We start from the raw sequence: 25,600 nt of genomic DNA, 5'->3' as shown, positions 1-25,600 counted from the left end.
AGTCATATAAAGATTTTGTATTTTTACTGAAGTATGTTGTTTTTAGACTGTAACTACAGTGTAGTCTAAAATGTAGTTCTTCATAAATTCTGTTTATTCTTTGACTAATTATTTTGAAATATTTAAAATACATTTGTTTTTTTTTTTTCCTTTGGCTTTTCTAAGGTGAGGAAACAGTTGAGTGTGGTAGGTAGAATTTTTTTTTTTTTTTTTTTGGTCCCTCGGATGCAACATCTTCCTAGTTTAATTGCATTTTCTGTACATTTAATCATTTCCTCTTTTTTTTTTTTTTCTGCTTCTCAGAGGAAATTAAAGGTACATGTATAAAAGTTACCTTACATAGTTTAGTAATTTTATTTAGTGCACATACCTAGAGGGTTAAATTGAACATAGCAAGCAGTTTGTAAAAGATTATCGTACATTCAAACTTCCATCTTGACATTACAGTGTCTCCCAGTCACAGTTGGGCTTTGTTTAAGAAAGAAATGTACATTTTTTTGCTTCATACAGCAGAAATACAGAAAGTAATCTGATATAGTCCATCATTTTTATCTGTCAGTCTTGAATAAAAGTGAATGAAACAAACAATGCGATTCAGATACACTGACAGACTTGTTTTAACATGAGGATGTGATTTTTCTCAACTACTTGATTTCTGCACTGTTCATTTTAAATACATATATACATAAAAACTAGAAACCTAAAATAACAAGGACTACACCATTTAAATTAAAATTCTAAGATATGCATAACCCAGTGTTTCAAATTCCCAAAAATAATTAATAGCACATTGTTTAAAAAATGATTGTAGCTGTTTATTTTTTTTAAAAAAAGAATAAAAATTAAAATATTATGCCTTTATTCCTTCCCCACACAGACTCTTATTAGCAAAAGAAAGGCTGTAGCTTAACTTTAACCTTTCTGTCTAATCCAGTGAGCCAAAATCAGTGCTACATTTTACATATTATCAAAAAGCCTGATTTACAAAAATAAACTCACTTTGGGGATCGAGTGGTGTCATTTCCTTCACTGCCAGAGTGTAAACGTATCAGGCAGGTCCGTTACCATTTTCTTGGAACGGCCTCAAGGCACTTCTGAAGAAGCTTGAAAAACACAATTGCATGATGTCTCAAAATGTGACTTTCAACTTAAACATAAAACGCAGCGTTTTATGTTTAAGGGTGGCGTTGTGAGGGCCGTTCTGTTGCTGTGCTTCGTAATTGTTTGAAGTGATTTATTTTTTGCATCTGTGGCTGGGCTTCTAACCGTTCTGCTCTGTTTCTTGGCTTTTGTTCTGTGTGCTTTTACACTCCATCCAGAAGATGCTGAATGTGGTGGTATCAGCAGAGGAACCGATCTAGGTGAGCAATTGATCATGGAAGAGGACGTCTTTCTTTGTTGCTTTCTTCAAAGCTGTTAGAATGTTTTATCTAAAACTAGCCTATTTGCCTTAGCATGCTCTGGTATGGGGGGGGTAGCATGAACCTTTATATTAAACTGGCTCAGTTGGTTGGACACAAAAGAATTCACAGTGTGCTTTGGTTTATTATTCAGGAAGCTTGCCAGATGCTCTGTTTTCGTAAACCGCCATATATTTTTTGATAGAGGATGAAAAAGCCTCTGTTTGTGCTAATAAGTAAGTTTACTCAGTTAACTGTGTCTGGACTTTAATGAACTATCTGGTGAGCTGTGGATCATTCAAAGCTTCTAAATAACTTTCTTCTTACTAACTTTTTGGTTCTGTTTTCTAATGATTTATGAGTCCCATAGCGGCCCCCACGTAATCACTGACTGACCAGCCCCCGGTACAACTAAGCCTTATGATTAACTTGCTCATCTGTCCTGGAAGAAAAACTTCCCACTTTGGACCTGCCAAGGGATGTGATAAACAAAAGCCAGGATATCCAGAGATTTTTGTTTGTTCTGTTTTGTTTTTGTTTTGGGGGGGCAATTAGGTGTTTATTTATTTAAATGGAGGTGCTGGGGTTTGAACCCAGGACCTCATGCATGCTAAGCATGCACTCTACCACTGAGCTCTCTCCCCTTTCCCCGCTCTGCCATGAGCACTGACAAATTCTCCGCTTGTAGTAGTGAGTGGCGGTGGTGTAGAAACTCAATTTGAGAGAGAAATGCTTCAGCCTCCTTATTTTCAGATAAATATTCATGTCTAAGGTGATGTAATCTCTTGGTTATTGAAGAAATGTGCCAGATACTGTATTTGGCACTTAATGTATCTTCTCTCCAACACGGTGAGACGAGTGGTGTTTTATCCACTTTGTAAGAAGGAGACCGAGGCACAGAAAGCTTACGGGCTTTACATGTACAGACAGTCCATCGTGCATCCTGGCTTCAAATGTACATCTTTGCAGGTATAACACCCACTGTGTCCTTCATGGTACGCTGCCCTCTAGTTTTTCATTCTACAAAACAAACAAACAGATAAACCCTTGCAGAAACAGAGGATATTCTCATTTCTAGGCTAGAAAATCTATAATTTACAGAGAATTGGATGATCAGGGCGAGGTTAAAATTGCACTAATGCTTTACTCGTTTCAGAACACTGCAGTGTGCCAGATACTCTGTGTATCCATTGATACCTTCCCGTACAATCTTGGAAATCTTAGTGGCTTCAAACAGTGAGCATTTCTCATTCTCCTGCTTCTCCGGTCAGCTGGGCGGCTCCAGTCCGTGCTGGCCTGTGAATCACCGCAGTCCCGTTGTCTGGTGGGGGCCTGGTCGGTCTGGGGGCAGGAGTGCTCAGCTGGGGGAATTTGTTTGCATTTCATGTAACTTCCACTCCTTCGTAAGCTAGCCCACGTAGTGGTCTCACAGTTCCAGAGGCCAGCAGAGAACACGATCTCCAGTTTTTTTAAGTGCTTTTGAGCTCACATCACACCTGCTCCTGGCCCGTGGGCCAAAGACAGTCTCATGGCCAAGCCAGAGTCGCTGTGGGAGGAGGCTGCCTGGGAGTTTGGAGACCTGGAGAGGTGAAGAGATGGGCACCCGTAACTGCCAGCTTTTCTCTCTCTCCAAAGTAGAAGGATGGGTACCCATTCTCCCTGATTTAAGGGCTTATACTTGATCTATTAGATGGTAAGTGTAGATCCATCTAGTGAGTACCTGTAGCATAAAGCATTTTGTGATGTGTGTCACATAAAATGTTGTAATTCAGAGGGAGTGATGGTCATCTCAGTCCAAGGAGGCAAGGGACTTCATCCCACAAGAGATGACATTAGAGCTGGGTACCATGGGTTGGGTGGAATTACAGTTAGCACCGGAGGATGAGGGTAGAGGCAATAGCGTGGAGGGAGGTGACTGTTGCAGAGCACAAGGCATATTTAAGTTTGATGACTTGTAGGTGACAGGCATGGAAATTTATCGTGGCCCTTGATAATATGTGACCTTCAGTGACAGGCTAAGTAATTTACACATTTGATAAATGTTCTGCCTGACGTTTGCACTCACATTATTCTTTGTATAAACTTTTTATGCAAAGAACAAAATACTGGTTTTAATCTACATCTCTCTTAGAGAATGTGGAGTTTTATAAAATCAATGTATAATCAGTAGATATTAATGGAAGCACAAAGGCAAAGGTGATGAGCACAATGGGTTTCTTTCAAGACCTCTAAGATGATGAGATCTGATAAAATGCCACTGATCTAGCAACTTGGAGTCACTGATGACACCTGAGAAACGACTTTCCCAGAAGCCGAAGTCCTGCAGGTACGAGTGGACAGTGAGGGAGACGAGTTGTGCTCAAGGGGATTTTTATAGGTGAGGGTATTATGAAGATCGTTTACTGCCGGTGAAGGATTGAGACTCTGAGATGGGAAGTAATTCATTGAACAAAGCCCCAAAGCAGGTGAGGCTGGATGGAATTAAGACTGGGGGAGCTTTAGGTAAAGGAATTTGGCATTAGTGGGTGAAGTTAAGCATGCAGATCTCCCCATTTTCTCTGACCCAGTTAAAAAAAAAAGGGGGTTTTTTTGTTTTGAAAAGGCAGAGGACTTTGTCCTTCCAGGAAACCGTTCGGCACCACCCAATTACGGATGAAAATACCATTTTGCCATCCAGGTAAAATGGGAGTATCACGTATCATGTAATAATTCGTCTCAAACTGGGGGCTCACAGTCTTCAGGCTGTGGTTAGACAAAAAGACCTATTTTTGTCAGACCCACAAAGAGGAGAAATTTTCATATAAAAATTCCTGGCTCCTTTGACAAAACAAAAGATTTGACCAAACAGGGCCTTTGTTTCTCAATGTTCATAGTTTACTGGAGTCTCTTTTTGTTTTGTAAATAAGTTCATTTGTATCCTTTTTTTTTTTTTTTAGATTCTACATATAAGTGAGCAGATACAAACTACTATATATGAAATAGATAAATGGCAAGGTCCTAATATATAGCACAAGAAACTATATTTAATATCTTGTAATAACTTAAAATGAAAAAGAATGGATGTATTTATGTAAATAACTGAATCACTATGCTGTATATCAGAAAATAACACAACATTGTAATCAACTACTTCAGTTTAAAAAAAGAAAAGAATTAGCTGGAACTGAGTTACGCACGTGACCCCTTAAATGGAAGCCAAGCTCTCCAGTTCAGCATGGTCCCCACCGCTCCTCTGGCCTCGCCAGTGCTGAGACCGTGTCTCTGTTGGCACTCTCTTAACAATTGTGTTGGTGTTTGTGTTATAATAGTGAAGTATTGCCCTGTATCCACGTTTCCAAATGTGAGGAAGTAAAAGTAACCAAAGAGCATTTAAGGAAAAATGGGACAACCTAGTTCTTGGAGGAGTGACTACTGTGCAAAATGTGTCAGTGTTGACAGAATGCAGTTTGAGATTTACCTGCCCATCTACTTCTAACGGCTTTGGGATTTTGCAAGCCCTGCTTATAGGGTAGAGCTATCAACTCCTTTCCATTCCTGGGCTTGAAATGAGTTTCCCTTTCTGAACCTCACTGTGGCAAAGCGGAAAACGTGGCCAACAGATCTTAATATATATGCAGCCAAAAACAGAAGCCTCTTTCCGTGTCCTTCCTGCAAAGACAACTGTGTTGGCTCTGGTTAGCAGTTTCTTCTAGTCTTTACAGAATATAACTTTCTTCTAATGCTATTTCTGGATTTTTTCCTAATATTTATTGAGCACCTGTTAGCTTCTAGGCACTGGAGTTTCAACAGAGATCAAAACAGACCCACTTTCATAGAGCTGCCACATGGGGGTGGAGCTGGAGACAGATAAGTAAATAAATTATGTAAAACGTTAGATGGTGATCCACGCTATGAGAAAAAATAAAGCAAGAATGAGGCAGTGGGCCAGGTGAGGAAATGGGGCTTCAGGTTTCATTAGGGTGGTCAAGAAAGGCCTCCCTGAGGCCATGTTTGAGCTCAACACTGAAGGGAGTTTGCGGGGAATGAGCCTGCCAAGCAGTGGGACAGGCATGCGCAAAGGTCCTGAGGCAGGGCCCCAATGCATCAGAGGAGCAGTGAGGAGATCAGCGTGGCCAGAGCAGAACATGGAAGACAATTGGGGTTGGCACAGTAACAGTGCTTGTGTGAGGGGGGCTGGGCGGGGTTCCTCGGCTCGTACTCTCTGTGAGATGGGAAATCACTGAAGAGTTCTGAGCAGGGCATTGACGTGTGCTGTTGTACATTTAAGGATCCTTTTGGCTGACCTGTTGAGAAAGGATCCTGAGGGAGCTGTGTAGTGATCCAGGCAAGAAATGACTGCAGCTTGAACCAAGATATTTCAGTGGAGGCAGTGAGAAGACAGGAGATTCTGGATATATTTTGAAGGTAGAACCTCACAAGATTTTCAGACAAATTGGAGAATCAAGGGTGAGCTTAGTAAATTCAAGGAGGGAGTTACCATTTACTGAGATGGTAAAGACGGTGGAGGAGGGCTTTGGGCTTGGGGGAATTTCAGGTGTTTCATTGGGATTCATTCAGTTTAAGACATCAAATAGAGACACCAGACAGGGTAGCACTCTTGAGTTTAGACTGTTGATTTTGGAGCTGTCAATATTAGATCAGATTTAAAGCTCTGAAGCTGGATGAGATCTCCCAGGAGCGAGTGATGATACAGGCAAGAAAAGGACCCAGAGTGAAATGGAAGGAAAACCAGGAGCGTGACTCTCTAGGAGCAAAGTAAAAGTAACGTGTTTCAGGGAGGAAGGCGTGATCATCGCTGACGAGCGCAGCTGTTCAGTCAAGTAAGATGAGGAAAGAGAACTGACCACTGAGTGTGCAGAGCGTGGGGGAGTTATCGGCCACCCAGGTGAACAGTTTCGGTAGCTTGGTTGGGTTGAGAACCATTTGACAAAATCCAGCACCCTTTTGTGATTAAAACCTTAAACAAAGAATAGAAGGGAATTTCCCCAACTGATGAAGGGCATCTACGAAAATCCCACAGCTAACAGCACACTCAATGGTGAAGGCTGAGTGCTCCTCCCTGAAGATCAGAAACTAGACAGGGATGCCCATTCTTGCCCCTTTACTGAACGTGGTACCGGGAGTTCTAGGGCAGATACACGAGAGAAAGAAACAAAAGGACCCCAGATTGGAAAGGAAGTTGTAAAACTGTCTCGATCAGAAGATTACCTCCTCTTGTGTATAGAAAATCCTTCTTCTGCACCAGTTGGGATGATAATGTAGCTTTTTCCCTTCCATCTACTAATGTCGTGTGTAACATTGATCACCTTCCTATGTTGACCTGGCATTCCTAGGGTAAATCCCACTTGCTTATGGTGCATAATCCTTTTTAATATGTTGTTGAACTTGACTTGCTAGTATTTTGAGGATTTTTTGTGTGAGTGTTCATAAGGGATATTGGTCTGTACATTTTTTTTTCCACAGTGATGTCTTTGATTTTGGTATCAGGATGATACTGACCTCATACATTGAGGTAGGAAGTGTTATCTACTCTCACATATTTTTAAAGCATTTGTAAAGGATTGTGTTAATTATTCTCTGAACATTTGATCAGATTTACCAGTGAAGCCATCTGGTCCTGGGCTTTTCTTTGTGGGAAGTTTTTCAATTACTGACTTAATCTCTTTGCTTGTAAAAATCTGTTCAGATTGTGTTTGTTTTTTCAGTTTCAGTAGTTTGTGTCTCTCTAGTAATTTATCCATTTCATCCAGATTATCTAATTTGTTGGCATCCAGTTAGTTCATAGTATTCCCTTATGTCTTTTATTTCTTCGAGGTCAATGGTAATTTTAATAACTTTGATCTCTCCCCCAACACACTTTTTTAGCCTGTGTAGATAACAGTTTGTCAATTTTATTAATATTTCAAAGAACCAAATTTTGGTTTTATTGCTTTTGTCTATTATAAGGGATACTGAACTGTTGAAATTGATTTTGCTACTAATTAAGGAAATATTAGTGTATTCTAAAATTTTAATATTTCCCTCCTAATCTTTTGTATTAGTCAGGCAACAGAATGTGTATACATGTAAACACACACACACACAGATTTTAAGGAATTAGATCATGTGAATGTGGAGGTTTGGTAAGTCAAAATCTGCAGGGCAGGTAGCAGACTGGAGACCCAGGGAACAGTTGCAGTTTTAGCCTAAAGACAAGAATTCCTTCTTGCTCAGGGAGAGGTTAGTCTTTTTTCTATTAAGGCCTTCAACTGATTGGATGAGGCCCACCCACATTATGGAAAGTGGTCTGCTTTATTCAGAGCCTGCTGTTTTAAATGTTAACCTTCTCCAAAAAACACCTGCACCAGAAACACCTTCACCAAAATAATGTTTGACTAAATATCTGGGCACTGTGGCCCAGCCAAGTTGACATGTAAGTTTAACCATCGCATTCTCCATTTTCTTATTCTACTTTAAATATATCTATGGTAGTTATTGTATTGAGGAAAAATTTACCCTTTGGTGATTTGATATGACTTCCACATCAAATGTTTCTCTCACTAAAAGAAGTAATTTAAACAAGACAAATCAACAGAATAGAGTGGATTTGTAACATTTCAGTCACTTACTGCTTGCAAAACAATCACAGTATTCTGGTGGACATCCAGTCCCAACGTATACCACCATGCGTCTGTGACAGACGCGTCACAGGGCCGCAGGTTTTGAAGGACATCCTCATACACAGGGTGTGTCTGCATCCATCCTTAGCACATGGCATCTTCATCCAGCTTTCAGACCACTCTGGAATATAGTCCAGATTTCCTAGGAATTTCACCATCTCATGAGGTCTTTTCCAAGTACTATTTATATTTAAGTAGAAGCATTTCTGAGACCCTGGCTTATTTTACAACATTACCCTTGTCCCTCACCTGCCTCCACACTCTGTATCTCCTGAGCCTACAGAAGGAGAGGAAAAGCAGAAGTCACAACCCTGCAGACAGAATTCCCTGGGACCCACACTGGGCCTGCCCAGGGTCACCTTGTAGACCTATGACAGCTGTTGATTTAAATCAGGCTGACCACCCAGTGAATACATTTTAATGATTTTCACTTTCTCTGATGTGCAAAAACAACCTATGTATGTAGCCCTTTCCCTGATGACTGGTTACATTTTTGAAAAGTACATCCCATGTCAAAATGATCTATGTTGACTCTTTTGAGAAAAGTAACATCATAACACTCTAAGAAGTGAATGTCTGTTTGTATAAGAATTGTATTTTAAAACCATGTTTAGTGAGCCATCCCTGATAACACTGTGCCCTGGGCTGTAGGATTCTTACTAATGTGTATGGAACATGCTAGATTTCTTGAAGGTCATTGTATTTATCAATAAAAAGAGGCTTGGCTGTTGTTATTGGAAGGAAAGAAAAAGCTCACTGATTAAGTGGTGTAAGTTGTGTATTGTTTGCCTGAAATTAATCAAGCGAAGGTAAACTGATAGTATGCTGTAAGTATGAATTGCAGGAAATTGCACCTTTTAAAGTGTGTGTATATATGTTCATACTTAAAGTATATACACACATATGTACACACATACGAATTATTAGGAGTAATTCATTTCCTCCTATAAGCTCTTGAAAATTTCCTTTAGCTTTGGTGGGTGGCGTGAAAGCGTGTTTTCGGTTTGTATGTGGGTGTGTGTATGTTGGCTTCCAAAGGCTGATTGCTTCTCCATGGCAGAAGAATAAGCTTTAAAGATTGTCTGTAATTTTCTCCTGCAACAATACAAAATAGTCCATATGAAGAGTGATTTCTTTTTTTTTTTAACATTGGTGAGAATTACAGTGTTCTTTTGCTCTGGTTAATTCATTATGGAAATTGTGTAACGAACAATTCACAAAAGCACTGCTTATCATGCGCCTGTCTACAGACATAATTTCTTGCAAATGATCTCCTGAAAAATCATCAGTTTTCCTCGCCCTCTGCCCTTGCTGGAGTACTTCATGCATTCTTTGAAAACAAAATCAGTTTGAGGACTTAACGTAAGTTAAGACTGTTCTTTCTATTTAAAGTGTTTACCATAAAGTTCGATAAAAACAAAACTGCCCATTTGCTGTTATTTCTTTTAAGAGTTGTTATTTACCCATCTCTAGTTCTGTGTTTCTTTCTAATCCTGTTTCTTATTTTTCTGATGTTTAAGCACCAGTGATCCTCAAGTTACAGTGCCTATTTTATAAATCTAGCAAAATTCTCATTTGTTCTAATATTCAGTCATATTAAAGATGTTATGTAAGTGGGGAGGGTATAGCTCAGTGGTAGAGTCTGTGCTTAGCATGCACAAGGTCCTGGGTTCAATCCCCAGTACCTCCATTAAACAAATAAATAAATAAGCCTAATTACCTCCTCCCTCCAAAATAAATTAAAAATAAAATAAGATTTTAAAAAAGTAAAAATACAAGTTAAACAAAAAGAATATTATATAGGTAAGTATAGCTGTGTCAAAATATACTATCTTAGTATTTTTCCTGAAAAATAAAAATTGCACAAAGAGAACATTTAGAAGCATTCTTTCCAAAGTGGTGCAGGTTGTTTCTTGAACAAGAAAGTACTCTGCATAATCTCAACATGTCTGGAATACTACTTGGAAATATTTTCTCTGAACAGAAAAAAAAAAAAAATTCCTGCTTGGAGAATTTTAGATTGCACAGACTCAACTTAAAAAAATACATTAAAATTTCAAATCCAATTTTCCCCTTTTCAGAATTACATTTTTATATTCACTTTTATGTGTGCATGCTGTATTTTCTCATAATTTAGAAAGAGTAAGTAAGAACCCATTTCTTTATTAGCTGGCTGGAAGAAGATTAAATTCTCATATGGTTTTTCTTTTTTCTTTTAATAGTAATGCTGTGCTGTGCTTTAAAAATAAATTGGTGGTGGTATCAGGAAAACTTTTTAAGACAAGGTGGTTTTTTTCTTGGAAATTGCAAATTGATATTTTATATTAGCTTTCATGATTTCATGAGGTACTTTGAGTTTCTATTTTTGTTTTTAGCTGGAGATGAGCTGAAAGATTCCAGGGTATTTATGGCATTTGAACGTTTCTGTATACTGAGAGTAAATTTGTACCTGTGACATTCCAGAGGTGAATTTTCCATTAGTTTGTTCAAAAGCCTTTTCCCCCTTTATATACAAAATCATCACATGTCTGGCTGGTCAGTATAATCCATGGTAACATTCACGTTTCTTTGATTTTTTTTCCTGACACTGTTTTATAAGATGGATATAGAAGATGACAGATCTCAGTAACTTTTATAGTTTTGTGCTGGCATTTATTTTCAGTTTCAACCTCCTCCCGAGATTTTTACTTGTGTGTTGTTGTAAGATGTTCTTAATCACTGTCCTTTGTCTTTGGGATAATTTTATGGTTGGCATACTACGGGACCATCATTTCAAAAATAATTTTGTCTTAGGATCACATTACGTAGTTTTTACATGTCTATTATGATCTATATCATTATAACAGGATTGGCATTATATTAAAAATGTTTATTTTAATAAAGAGTTTTCAGCATTTTGTTGTCAGGAGCCTAACATTGTATAATAATTTCCAGATGCTTAGTTTTTATTAATATCTACATGAGTTTTTTAAAATTATCTTAAAGAGTTCATTTGTATTTATATTTTCTCTTCCTTGTAATTAAGGTACCTACTGAACTCATTAAATATTTGCTTGGTCAAATTAATCCATTGTTTTAAGATGCAGAAAAATAACTCACACAGTGTTTTTGGCAGTTCACCCAATTAAAAAAAATGCATATTTTAGTATATTTAAGGTGAGAAAAAAGAATTAAAATATTTTTACCTTTTTTTAAGAAACAAAGTCGTTTTCTTGACTGTGTTTGCTTCAAATAAATGTATTTCTTCAAAAAATTAGGAACTTTAGAGTGGGTCTTTCCATAAATCTCTGATTTTTGAGGTGCCTAAGACCAATATTGCTGTTATGATTTCAAGCAGATTTCACTGAAATACTTCTTTTCCCAGTATACAAACATCTGTCAAATTTAACATATTAAAAGCTTCTTATTCTTAAAAACACTGGGGATGCATAATATCTGATGTTGTTTTACAAGATTAGTTACAGAAAAGAAATGTAACCAAAGATGGAAACTGGCCCATTTGAAAAGTGCAAGTAGTAACACAATAGTATTTATTTTCCTGTAATTAACAGGAAGGCAGGTCCTCCTTTCATTCACGTGGGTGATTAAATGAGGCTGGTCGTGTTGGTGGTGAGTTACCTTGACTCTGTTGGAGGCGAGGGCCTTTTGTGTTAGTGGAGATGTCTGTTCATGAAATGATCTCTTTTTTTTAATGTCATTGTCAATTTCAAAATTTCATCAAAAAGATCATTAAAATTATTTTTACCTCATAAAAATTCACACTGAAGTTACTTATATGTGGGAGGCAAAGAATATACCAATTTGTGTTTTTTTTTTAAATTTCATATCAATTTTATTAGTTTGGTTGTAAGTTTTCAAAACCCTAACTGCTTTTCTTTCACCATCTTCACTGCTTAGGTGAGACTGCTGGTTCTCTCTTTCTTGATCTTTGCTCTTTAGTTCTCATACCATATTCTCCTTAAAATTTTTTTCCACTGTTTTTACTTGCATTGTTTTTCTAAAGTATTTTCATTTATTGGCTATTTCTAACTATTGAGAATATAAAAACTAGATCTATTACTGTGATCATTTCAAAATATGGAACACTGGAACCTGCCTCTGAGACACAGTCAAAATGTAATTTCTGTTATATGCATATATATGACCGCATAAATACATTTGCCAATACTGGATTTCATTTGCTTGGTAGTTTTTGTGGTTTTTTTAAAATTGTAAAATTACATAACATTATGGAAAATTAAAAAAATAGGACAAAACAATTGCCTACTGCCCTGTCTCCCTAATACAGTCATCTGTTTCTATACTTTTGAAATATATACTTTTTAAATATATTTCTGTATAAGTACCAATTTTTATATCATTAAATGTAAAATTCATGGTGTAAATATGACTATAGTATATGTCCATTTTTTCCCAATTTTTATTATATCAAATGCATTTTTATGGTGCTGTATAGTTTTATAATTTTAATGGCTTCAACCTCATTTCTTTGAAAAGGTGTTTCATAATTAATCCTTCTCATACTTCTGTATATTTTGGATGCTTTAAGTTTTTTTTTTACTGCTGAAAGCATCACTAACATTTGAAATTATAGGATAGATAGGCATAATACTTACCTATAATTTGAAACTAATTTTAATACCAAATGATTCTTAATTTACTTTTTTAATGCTTAATATAAGCATTAAATTTAATACTCTTTTGGTGGTGGTTTATCAATAAAATATAGTGAGGTGACTTTGAAAATAACCAAATCATAAGTGCCTAAGTTTAATTTACTTAATTTCAGAGATATGTCAAAGGTCAAATCAGATTAGAAGTACTTGCTAAAAATCTTAGTTTCTGCTCATGAGCCCATGTTGTGAAAACCGTTAAATTACGAGTATTTGGAATAATTTCTGTGTCCCCTAGTAGATCAGGAACTCTTTGAGGATAGTGACACTGTTTTATATATTTTTGTATTTTACACATCATCTGAAATACAGGAGTATCAGAAATGTATTTAATTAGATTTGAAAAAAGTCTTCTAACAGAAAAAGAGCTTGTAATTTTAGTCCCTTTAATTAATTAAACTTAATTAGATTAAACAATTAAACCTTAATTAAATTGCTGATTCTCTTTGGTAATTTTTTCTTATTAAATTACTTCATAGAGTAACAGAAGTCCCATCAGTTTCTCTGTCATACACCCATACGCCTGTATATGCAGAGTGACATTTCAAACTTTCTTCTTGATATTCTTTCATCATTTAATATTTGAACCAAAGCCTTGGTTTTGTTTTTTGTTTTTTTCTCTTATGCTAAAAGAAGAGTTACTTAAACCTGTAGATTGTTATGCCTACCTCATTGGTTGCTGTGAGAATTAAATGAACTAAATCCACATAAGCAGTTCAAATGGTGTCATCTAGTGATTTCTCAACAAATATCCACCATTCCCACCACTGCTTCTGTTGTTTTGGTATTGACGTTATGAAGAAGAGAATGCTCTAAACTCAGACCAAGAATCACTTTTTTTTTTTTTTTGTCATGACATGACAGTGAACTTCCTGCAGCACAAAGTATGTATTGACATAAAGTAGTAAAAGGAATGTTCAGTAAGTATTTCTGGGACCACTGGTTAATAATTTAGAAAACTGTAAGGTTACAGCATCACCTCACAAGCTTGATCTTGTGATCACAGCTGAGTAATTCCAGGTGGGATTTAAAAAATTAAGTGTAAAGCCATGTAACCCATTTTTTTTTTAACTTAAGAAAATTTAGGTATTTATCAGACTCAAGGATGGGAAAGTCACAAAAACAATGAGGGAAATGACAAAAGAAAGCAATTCACAGACTCAAGCACATAAACCTTTAAAATCTCTCCAAAAAGGAAAACTGAAAAATCTTGCAAAGTCTTTGCAAGAAACAGGGCCAAGCAAGGGCTTTGACCTTAAAGGACAGATACATGTGTTTGTATTTATGAAGACCCCAATCAAAAAGGGAGTGAAATATTTTAACCAACAATTTACAGAAGGCATAAATGCAAATAAGTCACGTGAAAAAATCAACTTTACTAACAGTTTAAATGAAATTGATAGGCAATTTTTCACGTGTCAGATCACTAAAGATTTTAAAGTGATTAGAAGTCCTTTGATGGGAGACTGGTAATGTGGGCGTTTGTACTGGCTGCCATGGGGAATGTACATTGTTATTAACCAGCCCGAGGGGCATTTGGACAAGATCAAGCTTCTCGCTCTTTGCCCTAATAAAATCATCAGTGATACACCGTAGAAGGAATGTTCATTGCTGTCTGATTGCGATAAGGAGCCAATAATGAGCAACTTAAATGTCATCCTTTATAATAAAAAAAATTTCTTTTAGCAGAGCGACCCAACTAAATAAGTTAACAAGTCACTGTAAATTATTCCTGCTGGAAAATATTGGGTAAAAAGTGTCTCTTTGTAATTAAGGGGCCGACCCACAGCTGCAGTCTTACCATAAAGTCACTTTCCTATTGTAATAAAATAAACGTGCTGTTCCCTCAAAAAACGCAAATCTCCAGCAGCTGTGGGTAAGAGCCCTGGAAAAAGCCTGTCCATAAAAACGTTGAGCCAATTACAAATTACAAAAATGTGAAATATAAGGAAAAGTGTATTTCGTATGAAACTGTTCCCTTACCCCCAAATTCCTGGGACTGCTGCCTTCCCGCTCCTTCTTTTCAAAGCCAGCTCTTGCTCAGACTTGTGCACTGAAAACGAGCTGGACTTAAGCAGGGTCTCGGTTACTTACTCATGTATGTTGGAAAGAACCCTCTGCTTGCTTTCAGCTTAAGTACACAGCCTTGACCTTCCTTTTAAAAAGAGAACCCCCAAAGACCTGAAGGCCAGGAAGTGTTAACCCCTCTCCCTGACGTCAGAGTCACTCTCCTTAGAGCTCAGACCATGAAGGTGTGCTGGCATGTCACTCATGTCACTGAAGGCTGTGTGCTGCCAAGCATGTCACTGCCTCTGGCCGCCCAGTTTGGTTTGGTTTGGTTTGGTTTGGTTTGGTTTCGTCTGAGAAGCAAGCGCTCTGGATTTCGTATCTTGTCATGGCCTCTGTTCTGATTGTCTTACTGGTTTTCCTGGGTTGGGGGCTGTTCTTGATGTCCGACTCTGTGTCTATGTATGTGTGTATCTGTATGTACCTGCCTGTGCGGGCACGCACGCACGTGAGCCTGTGAGTACGGAACACACACAGGTGTGCGCACTAAGCGGGTAAAGGACCATAAGGAGGGAGGGGTGCTGTCTAAATTGAAATGCAGGAACAGCAATGACAAACCCCTAGGAAGAGTGTCTAGAAAACCAAGGCTCGTTAACGCACGCTTAAGCTTTCTGCTTTCTTTAAAAATGCCTTACCACTTTAATGAGGTACTTTCAATATTTAATATATTTAAATCTGACTTTAATTTCAATATGTTGTGTCTTTTATAACATTATCCAGTTAAAAACTTTTTAAGCCCCTTCATGTGTGTTTCCTAAATTTGCTAGGTGTGTGGTGGGAACACAGGAGGGTACAGCATGTTCCTGCCTTCAGGGTCCTTTCAGTGCTGGGACATGATCCAGTCTGATCTGTATCTAATGTGTAGGGCTGTTTACCGGGCGCCAGGTGCTGGGCGGAATGCTCTACGTGAACTGTGTAATCCTTCATAACCCTGTGACATGGCGGTAGTATGATCCTCATTGTGAAGCTGAGAAGTGAGCCGCAGAGAAGCTTCGCCACAGCCGGCCAGTCACAGGTCGTTCAGTTAAGTTAACCCAGGCCTGCCCGCCTCTGGTCTCTGCTCCCACCCCGGGAAGGGAGCGCTGCCCTCCTGGGATGGGGGTGACCTGGGGGAGCGCGCTGGGCCAAGGCACTTGAGCCTCAGAGCCTGTGGGAACTCCACTCGCGTGGTCGTCGCCGCCTGCAAAACTGAGGAGTGCGGTCAGGGCCGTGCCGTGGGCGAGGGCAGCGACATCCCAGACTGTGCGGGCGCGGGCGCGGGGGCGAGCCGCCGCCATGGTCCCCAGGGCTGCTTCCGGCGCTGAGCCCTCAGGTGGGCGGGGTTCGTCCTTCCTCCCGCCTGCCTCTTAACTTGTGAAAGTACCAAATGTGTCCCGCTCTCCTGGGTGAAATTGATGTTAAAAAAATGAAACAGGGCTGAGAGTAGGGTCTTCGGTGTTGCCTTTAAAAAATTATGTTTAGAAAAGTTCCCTGTGACTTTATCAAGCACAGACCCTGCACCAGACCATCCTGGAGACCAGGGTCCCCACCCCCGATGTCCATCAAACTCTCAGGGTAGAAGTCCGATCACCCTCTCCCCTACCCCCTCTGTCTTATTATCCTTTCTGTTGAAAGGGAAACTTCAGTTAATTGTGAAGATGCCCCTAGGGAAGCACCTGCACTGAAATGCAGGATTTAGCTGGGATCCGTGGGTCGGGAATTTGTCAGGTCTTCACTGTGGATGAGGCGTTGATGTCCCAGGTCTGTTTCTGCACCAAGTACTTGCAGTGACTTGAGGAAGGCCCTCCCTCCGCACGAGGAGTGCTTGTGAAGAACTTTCTCGTTCTATCTGCTCACCCTGCAAGATCTGTGGGAACTCAAAATTAGAACACGGAAATGCCAGCAGAGCAAAGTTAGAAGAGCTAATGTATGACTTCTGTGTCAAACCGGAAGCCAGCGTGTACTGGATTCCAGTTCGGGCCAGTGGTCGCAGGTGTTTGTTGTGGGGGGGTGAGGGGCAGGAGCTGGGATGGCGTCCTTCATTTCTGCAAATCAGGAAGAGATGATGGTCTGAGAAGCACTTAAGCATCGGGAGCGGTTGTGAGACTCCGCAGCCTCTGGTGTGGTGTTGGGAGGTCTCAGAGGTATGATGGGTCCTTTTCCAGGTTCCCCAGAGTCTGTCCCAATATCCTAGGAAACAGAAACAAAAAATAATTACACCTTGTCCTCTGACCCTTGACGTAGACGTTGGACTTTTCTCAGCAGGTGAGGTTTTAGAATTTATGTATGTTTCTTTCATCCTAGGACCAAGTGGGCACACTTCCCCTTTTTCTTCCCTCGAATCTCATCCTTTTGTGTAACATAATGATGTTTCATCGTTTATCTTGTTCCCTTTTGCCTTTGATAAGAGAGCTTTAGAGCAATTGTTTCAAATTCTTTGTAAATCTTTTCCCTCAAATAACCTGAGTGTCTCCTCAAAACCATAACGACTCTTGCTGGGCCACAGGGTATGTTACAGATGAACTTTTATCACTCCATTCTTAATTTCTTGATTGATTTTTATTACACTGTGAATCTGTAAGGTAAGTGCTGTAACTACATAGTTAATGATAATTATTTTGTAATATTGCCTTTATTTTGAATATTACTCATTTTTTAAATCCAATAGTAATAATTATTTTCCTTTGTTTCCTAAAATGCACACAGATCAGTTATTACATTGCTGCATTTTATCATAAAATATCTTTATTAAAATGTTTTACTCTTCTCAAATTTGATCCATATTCTTTTAAAAGAGAATATTTTTATAGCTTTCAAAATGTGCTTGCATTTTGTTCTGCGCTGTGGAGCTGATATAGAATATATATTATGTTTTGATAAGCAGGCAGTTTCCTTTCCCTTCAAGTCTGGGTTATGAGAGCATATAAAGGTTGGCTAGGTCGAGACTTCTTGAATGGTGTGGTGTATACGGCGAACATCAGTATTCTAGAAAAGAAAAAACCAGAATGATGCAGCAGTATGAACAGCAAGCAGAATGAAACAGTTGTCTGAGGAAAGGAACTTCCGCCTTCGCTTTTCTAAGCCAACATTGTAACTGATGGCGCTAAGCCAGAGGGAGCTCCTTAAGCAGACAGGAAATTTATTTAATTACTTGAAAAGCTATTTTAGTAAAAGATCATATGACCTATTGAAAAACATATGCAATTGAGGCTCTGGAACTTATTTCCAGTTTTTAGTCGGCTTCAAGTTACAAAAGCATACAGTTTCCATAGGAGAAAAAGGACCTCAGGACCTCACTGACTTCACACGCCAGAGACGCGTAACGGCTGAGCTCCTTGCTCTCAGTGACAGGCTGGCTCTGGCAGCCTCATCCATGCACAGGCCACTCTCCCTAACTTTAGTTTTCTTTTTAACGAAAGATGATGTCTTTGCCACAGGTATGTTGTTAGGCTGTGCTTAGAATATAGTATAAAACATTCTAGTATTTATGAATGGAAGAATTCATCATTTATATTTAAAATGTACCTTTAACAGTGCTTTTAAACTTTTGCTTATCAAATATGTTCATCAATCAGTCCTTAATTTTTCTTTATGATTTCTGGCCTCTTATTTTTTATTGTTTTTTTGTTTGTTTGTTTTATAACATCGTTGCTTTACTGACTGATTTCTGAAAACTGTAATTAAATGTTAGACAATTCTCTTATTAGTTGTTTTAATGAAAATGTGGAGTATCTGTTTTCCTTTTATTATTAAGTGTACTTGTAATGATAATTATGGTGAATAAAATCCAGCCCAACTTTGAGGGTGTTTGCATTTTGGGGGATTTCTTGTTTTAGTTGTTAGTGCTAAAAATAATCTGTTTTTGTTTTTTGCAGTTGGTTTTAGGAGAAGTTTCCGTCTTAGTCGAAAAGATAAGAAAACGAATAAATCCATGTATGAATGCAAGAAGAGTGACCAGTATGATACAGCTGACGTGCCCACTTACGAGGAAGTGACCCCCTATCGGCGACAGACGCATGAGAAATACAGACTTGTTGTCTTGGTTGGTAAGTGATCGTCCTGTGTGCGACGCTGAGGAAGTGGGACAGGAAGAATTTAACTTCAGAGAGCATGATGCTGGAAGTCTTCAAGCTAAAAAAAAAAATTGCATCTTGAATACCTTTGGCCTCTGAAATGAAATCTTTAGTCTTTTTTTGTACTCAGGTGACGCTGAGGAGACTTTTAAGATACCTGTGCCGATGGTATCGGCATTCTAGTGGACCCTGTGTAGGAGAGGGGATAGCAGACACTGTCCCAGTGTATTAAGCATATCAGGGCAACCAAGTAGAAATGAATATTTTGTAATATCACGCAAGTGTCTTTCAATTCATTTTGAGGCTGCAGCCATGATATGAGCTTCCTGTAGCATTTAGACCCTCAGTGAAGTTCAAGGACATTTAACTTAGAGTCCTAGGATATTTAAAGCTGGAGAGTCAGCAAAACTGCTTAAAGTAAATGTACGTGGGGGTTTCCATAAACCTTGGTTTGATTTGCATTAACGTTCTCGTAGATACCTTGTCCGACCCTGAAGACAGGAGCAGTCGCAACCTCCGTGTTCCCCCACCCCACTTTTGTTTGTGTTTCTTTAAAAATAGCGTGACAGGCATATAAGCTCTAAGGATCAAAACCAGTGATTTGGGGGAAACACTGGAACCAAGGAGCCTAGTCTGTATCACTTGTTGGCTGTTCCTTTATGAACTGAAATGATAGTTCTGGGGTTGGGAGTAGATGGGAAAGCTGAAGAATCACCCCTCCCACAAAGATGGAGTCCTTTGCAAGGTTACAGCCCTTGTTCTTAACAGATGGTAGGTGACCAACAGGAAGTGATGCCGTTTCTCCGGTGGCCCCGGAGGTCATCATTAACATCGTCAGATAGTCCCACTGTTGGCAGTATTTAGAAATACATATTCACGTTTCCTTTATGGACAATGTCCACTTCTTCTAATCTGTGTATACTGAGCCCCACCTGGAAGGATATTCTCCGCGGGTTCTTACATTTACTGTAGAGCTTATAAATGCCCCAGCGTCCACTCCCTGTAGAGCTGGGCACTGAGAGTTCAAACACTCTCCAGTTCTAAATCCTCTTGTCTCGCCCTCGGGGTCCTTGGACCGCCTGCTCCTCCCCGACGTCCAGTGTCCCTCAGCAACAGCTGTCCCTGCAGAATCTCTCCCATCCCTGTTGCAGCCTCTGCTCTTCACGCAGAGGCTGCTCCTGACCCGAGGAGAGAGACTCTTTGTGATGAAGGAGCAAAGTCAGTGGGGTTTTCTGTGTCCCCGTAAATCTAGATGACTCTGTATAGTCCGGGAGTTACTATTCCGACTGTGTACCTTTTGGTTTTTCCTAGGGGATCTAATTGAAAGAGGAAGGTAGGGTAAATGTTGCCTTTTTCCTTTCATGTAGGTGCTAACAATAAAAACCTTTTTCTTGGGGGTGAGGAAGGGGAGATAGATGGGGATAAGCTGTGAGTCTGAATGGTAATCCAGGGAAGAATAAAAATAAATCATAGGAGCAACTAAAGATAGTTTGTGGTTATGGGAAAGCAGCAGCCACTCCCTAAAATCTCCCAGAGGAGAAGAGGTTGGGGGAAAGCTTGGCTTCCTGCAGTTAGAGTTAATCATGGAATTGTGTTCAATGGTGCTGTATCCAGGTGTCCTTCTTTATCCCTGAAGGGAATTCCTAGTATCTTTTTTGTAGATTCCTTGAAGTTTTTCAGGAGTAGATAATCCTGTTTTCTGTGAAAAGAGACAATTTTGTTCCTTCTTTCTAGGAGTTTTTTTTTTTTCTTATTATATTCTCTCCTTACTGTAGGCTCCCCAGGATGTGGTGAATGGGGCTGGTGAGAACAAACATCTTTGCTCAGTCCTCCATCATGGGGAGAAGGCATTCAGTTTTCACCAGGAAGTACGATATTCGCTATAGGGGTTTTTTTTTTAATAGATGCACTTTACCAGGTTAAGAAAAGTCCCTTCTATTATTAATTTGCTAAGAGTATTTATCAGGAATTGAAGTTAAATTTTGTCAAATGGTTTTTTCTGCATCAATTGAGATGATTTTATGGTTTTTGTTACTTGATGTATTGAATTGCTGACCTGCATTGATTTTATTGAAGGTTGAATGAGTTTTGCTGTCCGCAGCAGAAAATCCACTAAGTCATGGTGCCTTTTGCGTGGTACTAGGTTCAGTTTGCTGGCCTGCAGTTTTCTCAAGATGTTATTTGTCTGCTTTCATATCAGCGTAGTGCTGTGTTCATAAAACATGTTGGGAACTGTTTCTTCCTTTCATTTTTCTGGAGAGTTTGTGTAGAATTAGTGTGACTTTTCTTTTTGAATGTTTGGTAACATTCCCCAGTGAAAACATACCTGGACTTGGAGCCATTGTTTGGGAGAGATTTTTAGCTACAAATTTAATTTATTTTAAAAAAGAGAGAGTGGAGATAGGGAGGAGGGAAGAAAGGTGAGCAGACATGCAAGAGAGAGTGCACCTCTGTCTTTACACGCACACACAGACTGTTGAGGGGATCTTCTTGAGTGAAGTTTGGAAAGTTTATGTCTGAAAGAATCTGTCCATTTCACCTGAGGTGCCAATTATATAAGCATAAAGTTGTTCATAATATTCTCTTAGTACCGCGTAACTCTCAGTAATGACCTATGGTAACTTCCTCACGTTTATTCATAATATTGGTAATTTTTTCTTAATTTTACATCAATTATCTATCACCCCATAATAAGTTACGACACACGTAGTGACTTTAAAACAGCAAAAAGTGTATTATAGAAAAGTTTCTGTGGGTCAGAACTGGGGAGCTTGGGCATGACTTAGCCAGTCCTCGGCTTCAGGGTCTCTCCCAAGGCTGCAGTCATTTTGGCCAGAGGTGAGTGTCACAGCTGAATGTTAGACTGATGATGGGTCTACTCCTAAAACCACGTGTTGGCAGAATTCATCGGCCACCTTCAATTCCTTGTCGTGTGAGCATCTGCGGCGTGGTAGCTGCTTTGTCCAAGTGTGTAAACTGAGAAGGTTAACGGAGAGTCTGCTAATAAGATGGAAGTCACAGTCTATGTAACGTGTCACAGAAGTGACAACCCATCACCTGTGACAAAGCATCACAGGTTTTGCTCACAATCAAGGAGAGGGAATTACACAAGGGTGTTAAAAACAGGAGGTGGGGGGGTCATTCTTAGAATCTTTCTGTCTTAGTGCTTTGTCCAATTTATTGATCTTTCATAACACTAACTTTACATTTAAATTTTTTTAAATTTTTCTTTTCACAATTTCATTGATTTCTTATCTAGTATTTCCTTATTCTAGTTTCAAGTTGAATCTTAGATCATTGAGCTGAAACCCTTTTTAACAAAGTATTAATAGCATAAGTTAAAATTTCCCTCGAAGCACTGTATCTTGTGAATTTTGATCTATTGTGTTTTTATAATGTATTCAGAATATTTTCAAATTTCCTTTGTGACTTTTTTGATCAAAGAGTTGTTTAGAAACCTGTTATTTAATTTAAAAATATTTGGAGATTATCCAGATTATCTTTTGGTTGTTGATCTCTTATTTAATTGCATTATTGTCAGAGAATATGCTTTGTATGATTTCAGTTATTTTAAATCTGTCAATTTTTTTTTTTGGCCCAGAATATGGTCTGTGTTGCATGTTTTGCGTGCGCTTAAAAAGAACGTGTCCTGTTGTTGGACAGAGTGTTTTGTACACATTATTTAAGTTGGTTGATCATTTATTCAGATCTCCTGTGGTCTCCTGTTTGTCTGCTTGTGCTAATTGTTGGGAGAGGAGTGTTCGTTCTCCATAACTATGGATTTGTCTGTTTCTCCCTCCACATCAGTCCACTTTTGCTGAGTGTATTTAGAAGGTCTGTTGCTAGGTGGATGTGTAGTTAGGAGTATTATGTTTTCTTAATGAATTCACCCTTCTAAAGTGGGACAGGCTGCTGTGTTCCAGTCCAGTTCTGCATTCAGTAGCTGGGTGACACCTGCTTCAGTTTTTCCAATTTCCCCTGGCTTCAGGCTTCAGTTTCTTCATCTAAAAAGCAAGGCTAATGAGATCACCTGCCTTCTAGGTTTGTTCGAGGGTTGAGTGAGATATTTGCAGAGACTTAGCTTGACTCCTGGTCCTACTAAGCTTTTCATAAAATGTAATTCTTATGTTTTAACTAAAAATACGAACAAGAGAAAGATGAAATGTTCAAATGTGAGGCGGCCTCTGCTGATTGCGAAGCACAGTGTTCAAAACTCTTATTAAGTTAAATTAGATTATTCTGCAGTTTATCATCTAAATGAGGTCATCGAGCAGTGGACTCAGAGTTTGGAAATTCCCATTGCTCCTGCACTGGCCGTTGACTTCATGATTACAAAAATGAGATATTTAGAAAACAGTTCTTGGCTGCAGTACCATGGGCAGAAGACGGGGAGAGTGTAAGCACTGTGGTCCTCCTCTCGCCTCATCTGTTTCTCAGAGCCATTAGGAATCATGGTTTTGCCTTGAAACTGTTAGATAACATGTCGTTAAGGAGCTACTGAGGATTATTTTCCCTACTTTTTACCGTAATATTGGGTGATTTTAATTCTCGGAGTTAATGTTCAAGAAGTTAAAATTAGCCAGTTTTGTTAACATGATAAAAACATGACAGTGGAGGAGTTTGTTTAAAAAAAGAAAAAGGAAAACATACCAAATGTCAGGCATTCAGTACATTTTTCTACATAAGTTTCATCTTTAGCAAAACATGACTTTTTAAAACTTAAAGTAATAAAGCCAGATACTATGTGTGTGTGTGTCGGGTAAGGAGCAGGAAGAAACCCTTGGTGTTAAAAAGCTACTAGCACACTTTTCACAGCTTAAGCCAATAAAAGGCAGAAATCCATCTTGTGGATAGTCAGACAGTTTGGGACGTGTCCTGTCGGGTTAGGAGGCGCAAGAGGAAACAGACAGTAAATCTTGTATATTTCACGCTCCCAGCTTGAACATTAACTCCTGTTCTGCCCGCCTTTGTGCTGAGCCTTAAAGGTTGCCTGAAGACTGCTTTGTGGAAGGAGTTCGAATCAGTCGGCATTTATAAGACTGTCGCCATTTCTCCATAAAACTATGACAGAACAAAAAGTGTCCCCCATAAAGCAGAGAGGAAAGTAAGCACTCAAAGCTAAACATGAATGTTTGATGTCGATCAGGATTCCCATAGCATTTGTTGAACTTGGATCGAAGGTTTGGAGGAGTCAGTCTGCTCTGGAAGATTTTGTGTAGACAACTGTCAACCCAGAAGTCATAATTGAATCTGTGATTGTGTGATGGATTTCACATGACAGTCCTGTACTGAAGAGGTAAATACGATCTGCATTAGAATCACCGTTGCCTCTTTATGCTGTTGGTCTATCTCGAATGTTTGCACTCTGGCTTAACTTCTGGGCACAAATCATAGTTATGTTCGTGCAGTGGATTTGTACGGTGCCCTGACTGCACCAGGCACTGTTGTAGGCACGTGAGCTTGTTATTGAACATCACCAACATTTTTTCCCCCTCATTCTAGTGGAAGGACACAGACAATAAATATATATTCATAATAAATTAGTAGTAAATAATAGAGTCAATTGAATTGCTTTTAGAGGGTGATAAATGGCACAGAAGGAAGTAAAAGCAGAGCAGCATCAGCAGACTTGGGTGTTTTGAATCGGAGATCATGGTAGCCCGTAGCCTCATGGAAAAAGTTGCAATTTTTTTCTGGGGGGGCGGTGCAGGGGGAGGTAATCAGGTTTACTGACTGATTTATCAGAGGTACTGGAGATTGAACCCAGGACCTTGTGCATGCTAAGCATGTGCTCTACCACTGACCTATACCCTCCCCTCAAGTTCCATTTTGAACAGACTGTGAAGTTAAGGAAGTTATCCGTGCTCTCTTCTGCTTAGCTATGGAAGACTCAAGGATGGTTTTTATTTTGCCTTTTTTTTTTTAAGTATAGTCAGTTTACAATGTTGTATCAACTTCTGGTGTATAGCATTATGCTTCAGTCATCCACATACATACATACATTCGTTTTCATGTTCTTCTTCATTATAGGTTACTATATTATTTTGCCTTTTAATTTTCTTGCATCCTTGTCATACCCTGAGTTAGGGCTGAGATAAGTACTTAAATCACTCTCAAGTCTGCTGTAGGTGGACGCTTCGGGGAAAACGGTGCTCTTTCAACAAGCTCCCCACTTCCTTTTTCTTTTCTTCCTCTCCCCCCTCTGCTGACATCAGCATAAAGATTGATGCTTCATTAATTGCATTTTTTTCTTCCATTATGAAAGCAACAGGGGAAAGAAAATCATAAGCTCTGTCAGGGCTTGTTATGAACTGCTAAGTTGCTATAGTTTCTATGTAGTTTGATTCCAAGGGGACTTGAAATTGAGTTTTATTAACCGATTTGTCACTCTACAACGCAGAAATCCAGCCACCCACTAATGCGATCATTATAAGATCACGAGTCAAATATAATAGCATAATTATTTTTATTTTATGCTGCAGTATGATAAATAGACTTTTTATAACGTGTCTGATCCAAGGGATACCTAGAGATTCTGTTTGATTTGTCTTGCAGTAAATCAAGTGAGTAAGTGGGGTCTTTTTCAGGTCACAAAAGCAGGTTAGATACATTTGTAGTCTCCAGCGATTCTGGTACTTTTCACTGGAGAGTAAGAGGAGCGAGTCTGGCCAATACCATAAAATGTCTGGTTGTGGGGAGGAAATGAGGAAGAATTGTCATGTTAAGCAGTGCAGGTACACTGAGGGTAA

General features: G+C 39.0%; 1 protein-coding gene across 2 annotated transcripts in view; it reads left to right on the top strand.

Annotated features, from left to right (window-relative positions):
- The window catches only part of MPP7 (MAGUK p55 scaffold protein 7), a 222,594-nt gene that overhangs the window by 166,123 nt on the left and 30,871 nt on the right, over positions 1–25,600 (top strand). For both annotated transcript variants that reach the window (XM_031444561.2, XM_064479543.1), the window contains one exon: positions 18,654–18,824. In XM_031444561.2, the coding sequence (XP_031300421.1) occupies positions 18,654–18,824 (171 nt within the window). The remainder of the gene's footprint in view (positions 1–18,653; positions 18,825–25,600) is intronic.

The sequence above is a fragment of the Camelus dromedarius genome, chromosome 26 (assembly GCF_036321535.1).
Source record: "Camelus dromedarius isolate mCamDro1 chromosome 26, mCamDro1.pat, whole genome shotgun sequence".
NCBI classification, from domain to species: domain Eukaryota; kingdom Metazoa; phylum Chordata; class Mammalia; order Artiodactyla; family Camelidae; genus Camelus; species Camelus dromedarius.
The sequence above is the reverse complement of the archived record's forward strand: the minus strand, read 5'-3'. Positions and strand labels throughout refer to the sequence as shown.